Source organism: Manacus candei, unplaced genomic scaffold (genome assembly GCF_025592945.1).
Source record: "Manacus candei isolate 608988 ecotype Guabito, Panama unplaced genomic scaffold, ASM2559294v1 h1tg000076l, whole genome shotgun sequence".
NCBI classification, from domain to species: Eukaryota; Metazoa; Chordata; class Aves; order Passeriformes; family Pipridae; genus Manacus; species Manacus candei.
In genome coordinates this window covers 10485197-10502513 of record NW_026138124.1, presented here as the reverse complement: position 1 = coordinate 10502513, position 17317 = coordinate 10485197, and the positions used below count along the sequence as shown (strand labels likewise).

The following is a 17317-nucleotide window of genomic DNA, read 5'->3' as shown; positions in this document are numbered from 1 at the left end:
CACAGAACGCTGCAGTTGTGGCCAGGTGATTAATAGGGTTGCCAGTCACTAACTCAGCATTTACTCTGTTTTGTTCAGAGCTCAGTGTGTTTCTTCCTTGCTGCCCAGCTTCTACCTCATCTTACCCAGCAAAAAAAAACCAAACAAAACTCTTCTGTTTTGGTTACAGTGTGCAGCCTGTGGTTATTAATAAGTAAACTTGATGTTTTTGGTATGCTCACAAGTTAAACTGAGCTGTACCTGCTTATAAACAAGTGTTTGTGCACTATTCTGGGTGCTGAACCTGTGGCTCTGTTGACACTGTACCTGTGGCAGTGTCTTTGTGTGTAGTAATTTCAGGTTGGCAGGACAGTTCATATCTAAACATGTTCTGAAGTTCTGACCTCAGGATTTTTACCTTTTTTCTGTTTTTGTTGGGACTACTCTCAATAACCCTGCAATGAATAAACCTGTCTCACTCTTGTGAGACTGTGCTCCTTCCTTGCCATGAAGACTCTGACCCCCTAAATACACAACTTTAGTAGAAATTCAACCTTAACTACACATTTCCTCTTTTTCTTGCCTGTGGACTCCTGAGATTGACAGGAGTGTGTGAACTTTTGCTCACAGGAACACATTCTAGGTTCAGTGACCATGTCTGGAAGTGCAGCTTACTGGAAGGAGGGAAAGTACAAGGGGATGAACCTGTGCACATAGAGCTTGTTCTTTGCCTTTCTCTGAGTATCAGCTACCTGCTCTTCTCTGAGATAAGTTACTAGACTGGATGTAGTTGGTCTGACCTAGTAAAGCCATTTATGTGTCCCAGAATGTCACTGGGAGACAGACATCTGGTTTTTTGCAGGCTCTAAAATCATCCTTTTGTTCTGGTTTTCCTGTTACCTTCACTTCTCCCACTCTTGGCTTCATGGATTGCTTTAAATTCCCTTCCACTGTGCTTGGAACACGTTTGCATGTCCCAGTCAAGCTCAACGTTCCAAGGCTATAACTTGAAGCTCTCCACCAGCCATTTGTTGTGGGAGCATCTCACGTGTGGGAGAGAAAGCTTGAATTTCAAGTGCTGCAAATGTGCTTCCATGCTGTTCTGGAAGTCCTCACGACGTCAGGGCTGTGCACAGCAGGATGTCCCACCCCCAGGAGATGGTGTGTGTGAAGGTGGAGTGGGGGGAAGGATCCTCCACCCTGAGTGTGGTAGATAAGCATGTCTTTATGGTCAGCTCTGGGCACTGATCTTGCCTTACCTGGAGGGTTGTTTTTCCTTCTAGGACAGTCTGGAACAGTTTGGTCAGGGTTTTTTTTCACCAGCAGATTGTTTTATCAAGGTGCTGGTCTGTGGTGTTACTGTGCTCCTGGTGAAGGGTTCAGGAGGGTCTGTGTTCCACATGGACAAATCTTCACAGGCCATAATGTATTTGTGAGGGAATGTGAGGGGGAATACATGTCTCTCCTGTCAGGATGTGGCCAGGCCCCTCTAACAGCAGCTCATTCCAGCTGGGATGCTCCAGCCCTCACCTGGGGCAGGGAACTTCCAGGTACAGCTCTTGGGCTACCTGGCCTTGGTGGCTGTGTTGGTAGAAGATGTTGTACGTGCCTTGACTTCTCTTTGGGTTGGTTTCCCCTTCGTGCCCTCCCCCAGCCATTCCAGCTGCTTTCTGCTGAATCCTATCCCATTTCCCAGTGGAATTGCTCAATGGGAGCAGCTCCTCAGCAGCTGATTAGGCCAGAGGTTCCTGTGGGCTCCCTGTGGCTCCTGGGCACAGATGGTGCCAGTGCCCGCCCCTCCAGTGGCGCCAACCCTTTGGGTGCTGTTGTGTCTTTCCAAAGCTCTGGTTTGATTTTTGAACACCTTCCCAATGCTCATTCCTGCAGAAGGGTTCTGTGATCCTGCTGGTGGCAGGGGCGTTAGGAAAAGCACAGGAAATACAGTAAAAGATCAGTAAACCATAGGGTGATCTGGGAGGTAACACTTCAGGGCCTGTGAGATAAAAAGTGTCTCGTTATTTCCCCCTCATGCTGCTCCCTGCAGACACACGGTGTGAAGAGCAGGTTTTGGCTTTTCTGTTGTGTCTCCTCTCACAGTTTCAGCTTTTTCAACCTCACCAAATCAAAGCCAAAGGGTGACTTATCCCTGTTGTTGCTGTGGAAGCTGAAGCAGAAGAACGGGAAGTGACTGTGCCATTCCCACACAAAGGCGGTGGCAGGACACGGGGCTGGTCTTGGCAGACACAAAACTGGCTTTCTCTGTGTGTAGTAGAAGTAACGTGATTAATTTGTCCTCTGGCTCTCAGAGCTTTTGAGGAAGATGTTAAAGACTGGAGAGTGGAAAACTCTTGGAAAATGATTTCCATAGCCAGTCTTGTTTCCACCTGGAGATGTATTTGCTGTTCTTCCCCAAGAGGATTTCCTTACAGAGGCTGATCTTTGTAGCTTGTTTTGCCAAAGCCAGAAATCACTGTGGTTGTTTCCCAGCTTCCCTAGATGGATTGAAAGCAGGCTGGTGGAACACTGTTGTTCTGTGTTGGGCAACAACATATGGTGAACATATTTTGACCTATTCATATATTGGCACAGCTGGAATTTCTCCAGATAACCTGGATTTTTGGGAGAACTGAAGAAGAGCCATCCTGTAAAACTGAGGAGCAGGCCATGGGGGTCTGGAGGCAAGGAGGGATTCTGCTCCTCTGCTTGGGGAATGTGGTCAAGGGGAACTTTACAAAATATTCCCGTATCTTCTGCACTGATGAGTTGTTTCTGTCTCCCACAATTTGCTCAGGCCCAGCATGTCTGGTTTGCACCTTGTCAAGCAGGGCCGGGACAGGAAGAAGGTTGATGTGCAGAGGGATTTCACTGTTGCTTCTCCAGCAGAATTTGTCACTCGGTTTGGAGGAAATAAAGTTATTGAAAAGGCAAGTTGCTGACCCCTTTTAGCATATTGCATTTTGTTCCCCTCTCCTGAGCTGTGACTTCTCTCTCTCTAAGGCTGTAAGTATCAAATTATTAATATTCCTGAGTTTGGAAGTTGTACTTCTGCCTGGAATCATTGTGTTTCCTTTCTCTTTTATATATGATAAATAAATATCTCATTCTTTTAGCTGAATGTGAGAGGAAGAGAAATATGAGTTAGCCAGAGCACTTCTGCTGATCCAGGAGGTTTTATAGACAGTCATAACAAAGGTAGACTGGAAAAAGACTAAAAAATATATTTAAAAATACATAATTTGATGGATGAGATTTCTGTCAGCTATTGGAAGTTTTAGCCACTTGTTTTACCTGTTCTCTGTGCCCTTCTGCTCTTTAGTCCAACCAAAACATAATACATTCAAATTTTATGGAGGATCAAGAGCTGGCTTCTGAATTAACTGCTGGGCCACGAACTGGATGCTGGCCAAGGAAACTGCACAGCCCCAAACTGGGCAAAAAAGTCTGCAGAGGAAAAACCTGTTTGCATAATTGTTTAGTGTTTTGTGCCATTTAGGCTCTGTTTCATCCCAGCTTCTAATCCCCTCAGGTGCTGATAGCAAATAATGGCATTGCAGCAGTGAAGTGCATGAGGTCCATCCGGCGCTGGTCCTACGAGATGTTCAGGAATGAAAGGGCCATCAGATTTGTTGTCATGGTGACTCCTGAGGACCTGAAGGCCAATGCAGGTGGGTTGTAAACCTGGGGAAGGTGCACAGCCTTCTCCTGGCACTCACCTGCGTGTCCAGAGGGATGCAAGGGTGGAATGCGTGTCCACTACGTCATGTTCTGACAGTAACAGGGGTGTCTGGAGGAGAGAAGTACTTTTTAGAGTCGGTCCTATGAGGAGCAGCTGAGGGAGCTGGGGGGGCTCAGCCTGGAGGAAAGGAGGCTCAGGGGGGACCTTCTGGCTCTGCAACTCCCTAACAGAAGGGGGGAACCGGGGGGGGTCGGGCTCTGCTCCCAGGGAACAAGGGACAGGAGGAGAGGGAATGGCCTCCAGCTGTGCCAGGGCAGAGTCAGGTTGGACATCAGAAGGAATTTCTTCATGGAAAGGGTGGCCAGGCCTTGGCAGGGGCTGCCCAGGGAGGTGGTGGAGTCCCCAGCCCCAGAGGTGTCCAAGGCAGGACTGACTGTGGCACTCTGACTGGCTCTGGGCTGGGGACAAGGTGGGGATGGTCACAGGTTGGACTCCATGGTCTGGGAGGGCTTTTCCAACCTCAATGATTCTGTGACTCTGTGATACTTCCATAACTGTAGATTTTAGGGAGTTTTAGACCAAGTACTGTTGTTAGATTTGCAACCTAAATGAGACCTACTTTGTGTTGCAGAGTATATTAAAATGGCAGATCACTACGTGCCCGTTCCAGGGGGACCCAACAACAACAACTATGCAAACGTGGAACTCATCCTTGACATTGCCAAGAGGATTCCAGTGCAGGTGAGAAGTGTCACAGATAATTTCCAGAACAGGAGGCAACACCGAGCAATCTTCTCTCCTTCAGTAACAAGTGGTATCTGGTGAACAAGGCAGGACAAAGAAATTGAAATTACAAACCTGTAATTTCAATCAGCACCCAAAGGCAATGCATGTTGCAGTGCAGTGATCTCCCAGTAGGAATATCTGCAGGAGATGGGAGGTTCCCTTCACCCTTTCCCTTTCCTGCACCCAGTTCCTCCTCAGCAGGTTGCTGCAGCAGCCTGCTTGGACTTGCCTACAGTATACAAGACAGCCTTTAAACTAAACACACCGTGTAGTTCAGGAGCTGGTCTGGCTTTTGAATGTTCTGAGGGTGTTTTCAGTGAGGAAAAAAACGACCTGAAGTGCTTCTGTTTCTGCTCACTTGCTTGTTTTCCTCCAACAAAGGGTGAATTATGCTGTTTTCTCCTGCAGGCTGTGTGGGCTGGCTGGGGCCATGCATCTGAGAACCCTAAACTGCCAGAACTCCTGCACAAAAACGGGATTGCTTTCATGGGTGAGGAGATACACTGCTGGTCTGATGTCTGGTCCTTACTTTAAGATGGGCAGATTTAGTGAATTAGAAAATCCTGAGTGTAAAAGAGAGCCCTGAGGAATGGTTTGCAAGGGCAAGATGGATGATCTGTTCTTTACAGTGGTCCTTGTATGGAAGAAGGGGCAAGTTCTGCGGCATATCTTTGAATATTGAGATAAGAAATCAGAAAAGATTTCCTGAATGTCCCTGTTCTCATTTTAAAGAGGGTTCAGTTTTATGGGAAGAGTGGAGTTTTACCTAAATTAGACTTCTGGACGTTTCCCTCATGTTTGATTTTGCTCATGTCTCTCTCATGCATTGTCTTTGCTCTTTGCAGGTCCTCCAAGCCAAGCCATGTGGGCCTTAGGAGATAAAATTGCTTCTTCCATCGTGGCTCAGACCGCCGGCATTCCGACCCTTCCTTGGAGTGGCAGTGGTAAGAAGGAATTTGCCCAGTGCTTATCAAGATCATCCTAATTTTTTTTCCCCTTCAACGTGTCTAATTTTTAAGGAGCTCTGTGCTCAGAAATGTGTCCCTAGGGATGTTCTATCTGTTCAGGGTTTCAAGTTAGGGGTATTTGCCCACCACACTTGGAAGCAGTTACATCAGTGGTGGAGTGAGCATGGAGGGTGGTAGGAGGAATTGGCAGCGTGCAGGGGAGGACAGGTAGGAGGGATTTGGAGAGGTGAGGAAATACGGAAAAGGTTGTTTCTTAGAGTACAGCTTATGCTCATGGGCTCACCTGATACACCCAGGGCTTAGAGCAACCTGGTCTAGTGGAAGGTGTCCCTGCTCATGGCAGGGAGTTGGAAAGAGATGATCTTAAAGTCCCTTCCAACCCAAACCATTCCATGACTATGTGCAGTTTTGGAGCCCACAGCCCATACTCTGCTTCTGTGGAAGCTCTCTGGCCTTTCAAAACACTGTAAATAACAACCTGCTTCTCACAGGTAGATGGAGGGGGGATGTAATGTGTTGGATGAAAAGATCTGCTCCCCAGAAATGAGGAATGTCTGTTTACCTTCCACATTCTCCCTTTTTTGGGTGCTTCCAGCCTGGCTCCTCGTGGAGCTGTCGCTGCTGTTCGTGTCCCCCGTGTCCCACACGTGGGTTCTCTCTGAGCCCTGCAGCACGGGGAGCCAGGAGGGTGGTGTTTGTCTTTCAGGTCTCCGAGTGGACTGGCAGGAAAACGACCTCCAGAAGCGCATCCTGAGCGTTCCCCAGGAGCTCTACGAGAAGGGCTACGTGAAGGACGCGGACGACGGGCTGCGGGTGGGTGTCCTGGGGGTGTTCTGGGGGTGTCTGAGGGGCTGTGCCTGCACACCTGGGGTGACCCAGAGGCTGGATTTGCTTCTGTTGGGAGTGCAAACTGTGGGACGAGGCTGCAGCCTCAGAGCTGGGGCTTGGAAGCTAGGAAGTGATCTTTCACACATCTATGGGCCCAGCCTGCAGAATTAGGTGAGAATTAGCAGAAAGAGGCAAAATCTGGGACCAAGGCTGTGTTTCATTAAAGGCTCTCTTCTAGCTCTTGTTTAATACAGGAAGAAGGTGTTTTTAATAAAGATCCACGACCTCACACTTGATTTCATCCTTCCTTGAGGAAGATTTCTAGAATAAGAAATATTCCTGGCACAATACAGGATGTGGAGTTTTCTTTTGGGAAGAGAGGGGGTGGAATATATGATTTTTTTCTGTTTTACCTAGCTTACTGATTTTCTGTATTGTACAAAATCCAGTCAGTTTGTAAATTTAGTGGCACTGAAGCACTGACAAAAGATTTTGTGATCACTTTGAGAGGCCAGAGTTCTCTGTAGTCACAAAATCCCTGCTGATTTTTCCAACTATAGACACCCTCTCAAACTGGGATGTTTGGTTTCTATCCCACTGGTTGCTAAATAGAGTCAGATGTGGAAGCTTGGATGCGAATCAACAGGGAAATAATGATCTTTTCAACTTGATTCTGCTGCCTTTTTATACTTACCCCTCTTTTTCTGCCCATCTTGGCCAGGCTGCTGAGGAGGTTGGCTACCCTGTGATGATCAAGGCTTCTGAAGGAGGAGGAGGAAAAGGAATCAGGAAAGTTAACAATGCAGATGACTTCCCCAATCTGTTCAGACAGGTAACTTTTCCTCTTGGTTTGTGCTGCCTTGTTCTAAATGTTCAGGTTGGATGATTCTGAGGCCACTGTAGCAAATGACTGAGCTTTGGGTGGCCCAGGGGAAGTAACATGGATGTTCCTCGCTCCAGAAACGCCCTTGGGCTGGTTGTGACCGAGATGGGTGTTTACCAGAGGTGCTCTGCCTGTTCCTTGTGTCTCTGCTGTAGGTCCAGACTGAAGTGCCGGGCTCTCCCATCTTTGTGATGAGACTGGCCAAGCAGTCCAGGCACCTGGAGGTGCAGATCCTGGCAGACCAGTATGGCAATGCCATCTCCCTCTTCGGCCGGGACTGCTCCGTGCAGCGTAGGCACCAGAAGATCATCGAGGAGGCTCCTGCCTCTATTGCAACTTCCACAGTGTTTGAGCACATGGAGCAGGTGAGGGTGGCTCTGCAGGTTCCCTTCTCCTGGTCGGGCTCCAGAAACAGGCAGGACTTCTTGCTTTTATTTTACGTCACTAGACTTGTGCGCTGTTGAATCTTTTTTAAAAGAGTGACGTGGAGTTGTGTGTCTTAAACTGCTTGGTGTGGGCAGCCACTCACCTTTCCACGCTGACAGGGTCCCATGTCCTCACAGACAGCAGCAGAGCTCCCTTCAAAGATGTTTGCACCCCCAAAATGGGAGAGAAGTGTGGTTTAAATGTGTGTTATCACATTAAAAGCAAGCTGCAGGAGTTGTGTGAATTGTCTAGTGCTGAGTGCAGGTCTCAGGCCTGGTACAAGCTTTGGGGTGTTTCAGAACGCCAGCAAAGTTCTGAAGTGGATGGGGTGGATGGACAGGGTGCAGGTAACTGAGCACGAGGCCTGGAAGTGAAATCCTGTTTTTTCCCCGTGTCCTAGTGTGCTGTGAAGCTTGCCAAAATGGTGGGATACGTGAGTGCAGGCACTGTGGAGTACCTGTACAGCCAGGATGGCAGCTTCTACTTCCTGGAGCTCAACCCCCGCCTGCAAGTGGAGCATCCCTGCACAGAGATGGTGGCTGATGTCAACCTGCCTGCAGCACAGCTCCAGGTGAGCCAGGGGCAGGTCCTGTGCTCCAGGTGAGCCAGGGGCAGGTCCTGTGCTCCAGGTGAGCCAGGGGCAGGTCCTGTGCTCCAGGTGAGCCAGGGGCAGGTCCTGTGCTTCAGGTGGGCCAGGGACAGGTCCTGTGCTCTTGGAGGCTTTCAGAAGTGTTTGATCAGTGGTACCTGGAAGAGGCCTGAGCATGAAAAACCTGTTCTGCTGAAGGCTTAGTGAAACAAGGGGGGAGGGCTCTTGTCTGAGCCCAGCTGGGTGCTGGGTTAGAGCTGGATCACACACTGACATGGTACAGATCTCTAGATCTTGGTGCTGATAGAGGAGAGAACACAAAGGACACATTAGAGAGCTCTACAATCCCATGTAGCCTATATCCCATGTGCAGGTAGGTGATACGTGACTCCCACACATTTCCTCTTCAGCAAAAAACCTCCAACTAATGAACAGAATAAGTGGGACTTTACTCCATAAGATGCAGCCAGCAGCTGGTTCTGCAGGTTACTCTCTCCACAGTTTGTAGTTGCAAAATTCCACGGTTTCCTATAACCACTTAGGGCCCTCCTGTCTCACTGGGACCTCAGTGTATTTTTAACAGGCCTAATGCCCATCCTCAGCTGACCTAGCACTGTCTGCTTTCCCTGGAGCCTTTTAATCAGTCAATGGAAAATACTGACTGAAGGGCTTAAGGTGGATATTACACTGAGCTCAACTGTCCTGGGAAATGGGAATGTTCAGGTCTGCGAGGAGAGAAACTCAGTGGTGGTTTCTTTTAATATTTCTTTTTCTCCTTAGATTGCCATGGGTGTCCCCCTCCACAGGATCAAGGATATCCGGGTGATGTATGGTGTTTCTCCATGGGGGGACACAACTATTGATTTTGAGAATTCAGCCCATGTCCCCAGTCCCCGTGGCCATGTCATCGCTGCACGGATCACCAGTGAGAATCCTGATGAGGTGAGGGCTTAAATTCTGTAGTTACTGCTCACCACACCCTTCACACCTTGGGTCAATCCCTGCTGCTGCTCCTGAAAATTTTGGCAGCAAATTCAAAAGGTTCTTCCCTTACCTCACTTGGCTGATGGTTCTCTGGGCTCTGGTTAGACACAGCCAGAACTTATTTATGTGTATATCAGGTTGCAGCACTAAGAGGTGTTCTAAGAGCCTTCAGAACTCTAATTGCTTCCCTAATTCTGGATTATTTACTTTTTCCTTAGGATGCAGAGCAATGTCTGTCTGTCTTTACAGGGATTTAAGCCCAGTTCTGGAACCGTTCAGGAGCTGAATTTCCGCAGCAATAAGAACGTCTGGGGCTATTTCAGTGTTGCTGCTGCAGGAGGGCTCCATGAGTTTGCTGATTCTCAGTTTGGTCACTGCTTCTCCTGGGGAGAAAATCGTGAAGAAGCCATTTCGTGAGTAGTCAGAAATGTGGTAGAGCCTTGGAAGTTGCTTAGTTTTGTCCTCTTTGATCCAAACTGCCATGGAAAAACAAGGCTCCTTACTTCTAGGAGTTTTAAGAGAAGTTTCCCTCTCTATACCTTGTTTTCCACATCATGGTCAGGCTTCTCATCCCTCTTGCTTTGCAATTCCACTACGTTGCACTTACATTTCTACACTTTTTGCTTAATTTTCTTTCCTTTTTTCCTGCCTGTTTCATCCCTACCTTGCAACTCTGCTGCTGGAAGAACCTCTTTGAAGTGTTCAGGTGAAGACTTCTAACAGGAAAAACATTACTGACTTGTTATGCTGATGCCCTAGGATGGTTTGTTAACCATTGAGTGCCCTTGTGGTGTGGAATATTAAAGTATCTGGTCCTAGGACAGGGTTGTCAGACTTGTCTTCCATGTTTTTAATCCTTCTGGGTGAGATGGAGACCAAGTGTGTTGTACACCTCTGACACATGGGGGGTGCCTGGGTGGTGAGGTGATAGCAGGGGGAACTCCTGATCCCACTGAACTGCTCTTCTTCACACTGGCAGCAGGATGAAGAATATTCTCTCATTCCCAAACATGCCATCCAGGGCCTTGCTCCAGTGCACATGCTCTGCTCTTCCCTTCAGGCTGCTTTTGCCAGCAGCTCACAGGGAGCTGTCTGGAGCTGCCAGCTTGCACATCACCGTTAGCATGGGATAGATAAGAGGGATTCTTTTCCCTTTCAGAAACATGGTGGTGGCTTTGAAGGAGCTGTCCATCCGAGGGGACTTCCGAACCACTGTGGAGTACTTGATCAAGCTGCTGGAAACGGAGAGCTTCCAGCAGAACCGCATCGACACGGGCTGGCTGGACCGGCTGATCGCTGAGAAAGTGCAGGTCCAGCTGCTTTCCTTGCAGGAATACAGATGGGAAAGAGGAGGGGAAGGGCTTGCTGTGTGCTGATGCAAAAGCACGAGGATTTAGGAGTGGTTAATGTCCACTTAATGAATTTTCACTGACCTTAATTCTTATGTATATCAAAACCCCGGGTCGTGCCTGCTGGGGAAAGTTGGTCTTAAAGTTGGCCAGAAAAGCACCTTTAGTGCATGTGGGAATTAAGACAAGTGTTTTGGAGTCTCAAGATTTGATCCAGGAAGAAAAAGATGTAGTTTTAAGGAATTACAGAGGTAATTGCCTCTATGCAGAGTTTATGTGGCTGCTACAGCAACTAAACTTTAAAGAGACGGTGGCCACGAATCAAAAATAAAGCTGAGACTGGTGATTCTTGTCCGGTCTCCAGACTGGGCTGAAGCTGAAGGAGGTGTGACTCTGCCCTATGCCCCCTCTTTGCAGGCTGAGAGGCCTGACACCATGCTGGGAGTGGTGTGTGGGGCTCTGCACGTGGCTGACGTGAGCTTACGGAACAGCGTCTCCAACTTCCTGCACTCCCTGGAAAGGTAAAAGCACAAGTGCTCTCTAGTAATTAGTTCTGACTTACAAGTTTTGTTCAATCCAGTCCAGAAATACTCAGGGCTTGTTATTTGCTGACTGTTCACTGCCCCAAGAAGCTGTTTTTCTGCTGGCCTGAGAAAACTGGCAGGTATCTGTGCATTTCCCCGAAATATCCCCTGCTGTTTGCACAGATGGGTTTGGTTTCTGGCACTTTTGGCAGAAACTCCAGGAAATGACTCGGAAACATGGAGTTCTTTCTCTGTGTGCTGCGAGGGCAGCATTAGGGAATCTTGAATCACCCCTGGGTGAATGGAAAAGAGAGCAAAGCCAGCCTGTGTAGCTGGGGGGAGATGGGCTCACGTTGTCAAACTGATAAATGTCTCTCCTAAGAAGAGACTCTATAAAAACCTTCTCCCATTTCTCTGCTGCTGTTTCCCAATTCCTTGCATGCATCTTTGAACCCATTTGGACCCCTGGTAGCCATTTGGTGACTTGTGGAAGATCAGTTTTGTTTTGTACTTCTCTTCCCAGGGGCCAAGTCTTGCCTGCTCATACCCTGCTGAACACTGTGGACGTGGAACTCATCTATGAGGGAAAGAAGTATGTGCTGAAGGTATGATGGACAGTGGGGAAAACCATCCTCCTGCCATGGAGTTGGACATGTCTGTGTGTACTGCTCTGGCTTAGTCTTTGTAGAACGTGTAATTATGGGAATTACACCTGAACAGGGTTTATTTTCTCTGCTTCAGTGGGTGAAGAAATCAGTATAACCTCCCTTATGATAACACCCCATCCCATCTTTCCATTCCCGTATCTCTGTAAACATTTCAACCTCTTGGAGTCAAGAAATGCTCTGGGTAGGGTGAAAATTACTTTGTTATAGGCAAAACTGCTACAGGTTGACCAAAACTTTCAGTTGATGTTTCTGAATATGTGATTTTTCACCCATCAATGTGACAGAATTTGTAGCAATTTGTTTCTTTACTGTTGCTCTTTCTTTACTGAGTGCAAAACCTGATATTGTGAAACCAGACATGCAAAAGTTAGGAAATATAAGACTTAAGGTTGCCTGTGCAATCTTCATTAGCTTCCTTGGGCAAATTTGGGATGGTGAAGTTTTTGTAGATGTGACCATACGCTGGTTTTTGCAGATCTGAGTGTTCTGCACCCCTGCACCTCCCTGGTTTCATCTTGGCACCCCTCTGATGAGGAACAGAGGCACTGAGCAGCAGCTGAAGTTTCTTTAAGGCATTTACCCAGCTTCAGAAAGGAGCTCTGGGGCAGAGACTGTGATAGGATCCCTCTCTCTAGGGAGAGCATTTGTTGCTTTCCCTGGGGGAGAGTCTCTCTGTTTTCCCCCAAATTCTCTCCTCCATTATGCAGTTTTAGTACTCGACCGTGACTCATCTGTAGATCAGGGTGACGAAATGATCCATGATTGCACAATCAAACCTCCACAGTCAGGCCTTGAGTGTGAGAGGATTAAATTGAGATTCATGGACAGCATTAGTTCTGGCATCTCCTGACTGCCAAATGCTTGGCTTTATGACCCCAAATTTTTTTACATGAAAACAAATGTCTCTGTTCCCCTTCTTTAATTCCTACTATTGCAGCGCTTGGAAAACTGTGTGTGTTGTGGCAACTAAGGCACTCTCAAGGCTGTGTTTAATTCATGGGATATTTGCCATTCCTGTGGACCTGCAGGTGACCCGGCAGTCTCCCAATTCCTACGTGGTGATCATGAACAACTCCTGTGTGGAAGTGGATGTGCACAGGCTGAGTGATGGGGGACTGCTCCTCTCCTATGATGGCAGCAGCTACACCACCTACATGAAAGAAGAAGTGGACAGGTACAGATTAACGTTTAACATTTACATACAAATCAAACTTGGGTGTACTTGTAACTTTATGCCTCCCAAAGATCAGCTGGGAATGGAATTCTCTCTTAGGAAGAGGTTCCTAGATGTGTTGTGGATGAGTTTAAAGGGAGAAGTTGCCTTCACCTGGAGAGCAGATCTTGGTTAGTGTTAGAAGGAAGATCTGAATGTGCACCAATGTGGAGTCCCTGTTCCTCTGCTGGTTCTTCAAAAATGCCCTTTGGGATTATAAAAACCAAAAACCAGAACATGAAAATCTTTAAAATCCTTGAAACTCCACAGCTGCCTTAGAAATAGAGACAAGATGTGCTGTTTCAGTGCATTCCCTCAAAATTCCCTGCAAGGATCACAGCAGTGAGGCCAGAAAATCCCCAGGTCTGGAATGTGAAGCTTTGCTCCACCTGCTTGGTTCTGTTCCTGGAAACTTAACAAATTGGTCAGGAGGACAAAGATGTTGGATAACTTTTGGGCTTGAAATACTACAGAATCTCCACCTCTCAGCTGGTGTAGGTGTTTTCCTTTAGTTTTATTTTGAACTAGAGTAGGGAAAGAGAGAATGCATTTCCCCCTTCCCCTGCCTTCCCTGGGGAATTCTGTGGCAGTGATTTGTCCCACTCTTTCCTAGGTACCGCATCACCATAGGGAACAAGACGTGTGTGTTTGAGAAGGAGAACGACCCCTCCATCCTGCGCTCGCCTTCGGCGGGGAAGCTGATCCAGTACGTGGTGGAGGATGGGGGACACGTGTTTGCAGGCCAGTGCTTTGCAGAAATCGAGGTAAAAGAGTCTCAAGGAACTGACTTGGCTGCCCAGGCAGTAGCTGAGGGGGAGGGATGTTAAATGCTTTGGAACTGGGGGTTGAGCACGAGGGATAATTCACAGCACTTCCTTTCCAAGTTTTGTCCGTGTTATAACCTGGACTAAAGCAGGGATCAGTGAGAGTGATGGAGTGGGGAGAAAACTACTGAACAGCTGAAGCTGGAGTGTTAATGACTGTACACCAAGTGCTAAGCAGAGTTTCTCAGCAGTGAGACCATGGTTGTCATCTTGCTGTGATTCCAAGGGAGAGTGGGATCCACGTGTTTTTCAGTGGTGGTGAAGAAGACCATTGTAGGAGCAGGAGCAGGTGTCCAGTGAAAAGCCCCAGACCTTCCACTTGTAGTACTAACACAGACTCAGAAGCAGAGTTATGTGCCAGGATTAAGTAAGAAACTAAGACTTCTCTGATTACCTGATCATTTATCAGGTTGATCGGATGAGTTAATAAGTGTCACTCCTCCCTTCTCCCTTGGAAGTTACTTAACTCTTCCAGAGGAGGAGGATGAGCAATTTCTGCATCTCGGTGAGGAAAGCACGAGGGGTTGTGTAGGAGTGTGTGGCTCAAAACAGATTTGAGGGAGGGGAGGGTGTGTGATGACAGAGGGGCAATTAAACCACTTGGGGATAATGTGTAGGAGAAAAATATCAAGACACAGATCCAGTTATTTTATGTAAGTGCTTTTACACTGCAACAGGGTCATGACTGAGAAGGAACCACCTACACAGTCCCAGTGCTCCCAGTTGGGTAGAGCATAGTAAGGGTAGAACCAAGCTGGTTCCCCTGTGCCCAACCCTTCTGCTCCAAAGGCAGGAGCTTCCATGGTTGATCTAAGAAAACCTTTCTGTCTGGGAAGAGCTGTCTGAGGGCTCTAGAAGGTGACCCTGGTTCCCTCTGCTCAAAGTGAAGGTGTTGCTGTAGCTTTTGAGAGGAGCCTTTGGAGTGCAGCAGCTGCAGCAGTAAATTGTGTCTGCTTTGTTCATTGTGCTGAATGTGGGACCTTCCTGGGTCCCTGTTGGTTCTGGCAGCATGGAGCAGGTGACATTCCTGAGGATGGCTTCATGCTGCACTGATTTGTGGCCAATTATTTGGTTCTCCCATTCACCTTAGTGTTTGGGTTTGTTCCCAGTGTGTGTGTTTGTAAGCTTTTGGGAAAGCCTGAATGCCAAGCTGCTCATGTAGGTCTGTCTGTGGTGGGACACTGCCTCCCAAGACTAGAACCATTTTGGGGCACATGGAAACTGAGTGTGTAACCTGTTTTCCTTGTGCAGGTAATGAAAATGGTGATGACGGTATCAGCAGGGGAATCAGGCTGCATCCACTATGTCAAACGACCAGGAGCAGTCCTGGACCCAGGCTGTGTGATTGCCAAGCTCCAGCTGGATGATCCCAGCAGGGTTCAGCAGGTGAGGAGTTGCAGGAAGCACAGATGTTGTTGGGGTTTTTAATAGGGGAGTGATGTTGAGAGTGGTACGAGATGGTCCAGTGAACCAGTTTCCCATTTGTGCATTGTACTGGAATTGTCACTTCACCATTCATTTGTCTCAGTTGAGGACTGGACTCAGATTATTCTCTCTCTCTCTGATTCAGGATAATTCTACCATTCCTGTTGTCTCTTCTTACCTCAGTACTAATGTGGGTTTGTGTCTCTCAACCAAGTGCCTTTTCTGCTCTGGGAATCCTTCCAAACTAAATCTGAGGCTCCAGTCGAGGGTACCTGGACATTACCCCCCTGGCTGATGCCACAGAGGGGGGGTCAGTGCCACTGTTGTTTTTCCAGGCTGAGCTGCACACGGGTACCCTGCCCCAGATCCAGAGCACAGCACTCAGAGGGGAGAAACTCCATCGCATCTTCCATTACGTGCTGGATAACCTGGTCAACGTGATGAATGGGTACTGCCTGCCAGAGCCCTTCTTCAGCAGCAAGGTACTGGGTGCTTCTTGTTGCAGAGCCACAGCACAATATTCTTTCAGCTCAGGGCAGGGTTGGCCAATTTGCCTGTCACAACCAGTGGTGCCCTGCTGTGGCCAGCTCAGCTGGGTTTGCTTAGACTTCTTGTGGTCAGTCTCACCAGAGAGGAAGATCTCACAGGGTCCAAGCACACCTCGTGCATCCATGTCCTTCTCTCTTGGAGAGGTCTAGTCACAGCAGAATCATAGAATCAGTTAGGTTGGAAAAGACCTCCAGGACCACGGAGACCAACCTGTGACCCACCTTATCAGCCAGACCAGAGCACTGTGTGCCATGTGCAGTCGTATCCCGAACAACTTCAGGGATGGGGACTCCACCCAGAAATTCCTTCTGATGTCCAGCATTAGATGGGAGAGTCCCCTTTCCTTTTTTCCCTTCTTGCTGCTTATTCTCTTCTTCATGCTTGTCTTTACACTGCCTTGTCTCTCCGTAGGTGAAAGGCTGGGTGGAGCGACTGATGAAGACTCTGAGAGATCCATCTTTGCCTCTGCTGGAACTTCAGGACATCATGACCAGTGTGTCTGGACGGATCCCACCCAATGTAGAGAAGTCCATCAAGAAAGAGATGGCCCAATATGCCAGCAACATCACATCAGTCCTCTGCCAGTTTCCCAGCCAACAGGTGATCAACCACACTTCTACAGAGGGACAAAAGTTGATTTATGTTGGGGCAGAAGGTTCCTTTAAATTACCTGGAGATTAATTGAACCTGAAAGGTGTGTTGGAACGTGGGATCTTCATGATGAAAGATGCTTGCCTGTATCACTTGAACTTAAAGGCTTGTCTCCTTCCTCTGTGCTGAAGGGTATGTGTTCCCTGCTCGGTGTAGCTTTAAACAGGCAGTTTAGAAACACTTTAATCTCACCAGTAGCTTTGTGGGCATTTGTTTGTTTGCTTTTTACCTGGTACATGTGCTGCAGTGCAGTTTGCACCTTAAAAAAGAATAACTGCAGCCAAGGAAGGCCTGACCAGGTCAGGAGATGTTGGAGGATGATTTCTCCACTGTATAAATCATGCATTGACTCTTGTGTCATTGTCAGGTCATTAACTTCCTCAGCAGTGTAAGGCTTTGGCTTTTACTGGACTCTGCTGGAGCTCTCTCTGGTGTGTCTGGAAGTTCTCAGACTCTCTACTGGCTCTTCAGCCAGATGATCCCATCCAGAACCGGGACTGTCATGTGGTTGCTCTCTTGCAGATTGCCAATATCCTGGACAGTCACGCCGCCACCCTGAACCGCAAGTCGGAGCGGGAGGTTTTCTTCATGAACACTCAGAGCATTGTGCAGCTCGTGCAGAGGTGAGCCATTTCCAGGGGTGTCCTGCAAAATGTGAGCTCCTCCCCACAGCAGGGGAGGCAGGGGTTGTGTGTTCAAGCAGGCTCACTCTGTGCTGGGTTTCTGCAGGTACCGCAGTGGGATCCGGGGCCACATGAAGGCCGTGGTGATGGATCTGCTCCGTCAGTACCTGAAGGTGGAGACTCAGTTCCAGCACGGTGAGTGTCTGAGCACACCAAGGATTTGATTTCTGAAGCCATACTTGGTCCCAGAAAGTCCACATGGGCCCCTTTGAGGCGGTTTGCTCTGACTTCATGGTGAGGGTGAGCTGCCCAGGCTTGTTTTCAAGGATCTGCAGTCAGATCCTGGCTTTTGTAGAAGAGCTGCTGTCCCCT

General features: G+C 48.2%; 1 protein-coding gene across 10 annotated transcripts in view; it reads left to right on the top strand.

The window, feature by feature from the left end:
• Positions 1-17317, top strand: part of ACACA (acetyl-CoA carboxylase alpha) — a 113536-nt gene that overhangs the window by 15478 nt on the left and 80741 nt on the right. For all 10 annotated transcript variants that reach the window (XM_051809371.1, XM_051809368.1, XM_051809370.1 and 7 more), the window contains 21 exons: positions 2771-2903; positions 3506-3644; positions 4287-4396; positions 4850-4931; positions 5287-5385; positions 6116-6222; positions 6959-7069; positions 7276-7485; positions 7947-8117; positions 8916-9077; positions 9369-9532; positions 10279-10429; positions 10886-10989; positions 11516-11597; positions 12689-12834; positions 13487-13637; positions 14949-15083; positions 15458-15604; positions 16083-16271; positions 16845-16945; positions 17052-17140. In XM_051809371.1, coding sequence (XP_051665331.1) covers positions 2771-2903; positions 3506-3644; positions 4287-4396; positions 4850-4931; positions 5287-5385; positions 6116-6222; positions 6959-7069; positions 7276-7485; positions 7947-8117; positions 8916-9077; positions 9369-9532; positions 10279-10429; positions 10886-10989; positions 11516-11597; positions 12689-12834; positions 13487-13637; positions 14949-15083; positions 15458-15604; positions 16083-16271; positions 16845-16945; positions 17052-17140 — 2783 coding nt within the window. The remainder of the gene's footprint in view (positions 1-2770; positions 2904-3505; positions 3645-4286; positions 4397-4849; positions 4932-5286; positions 5386-6115; positions 6223-6958; positions 7070-7275; positions 7486-7946; positions 8118-8915; positions 9078-9368; positions 9533-10278; positions 10430-10885; positions 10990-11515; positions 11598-12688; positions 12835-13486; positions 13638-14948; positions 15084-15457; positions 15605-16082; positions 16272-16844; positions 16946-17051; positions 17141-17317) is intronic.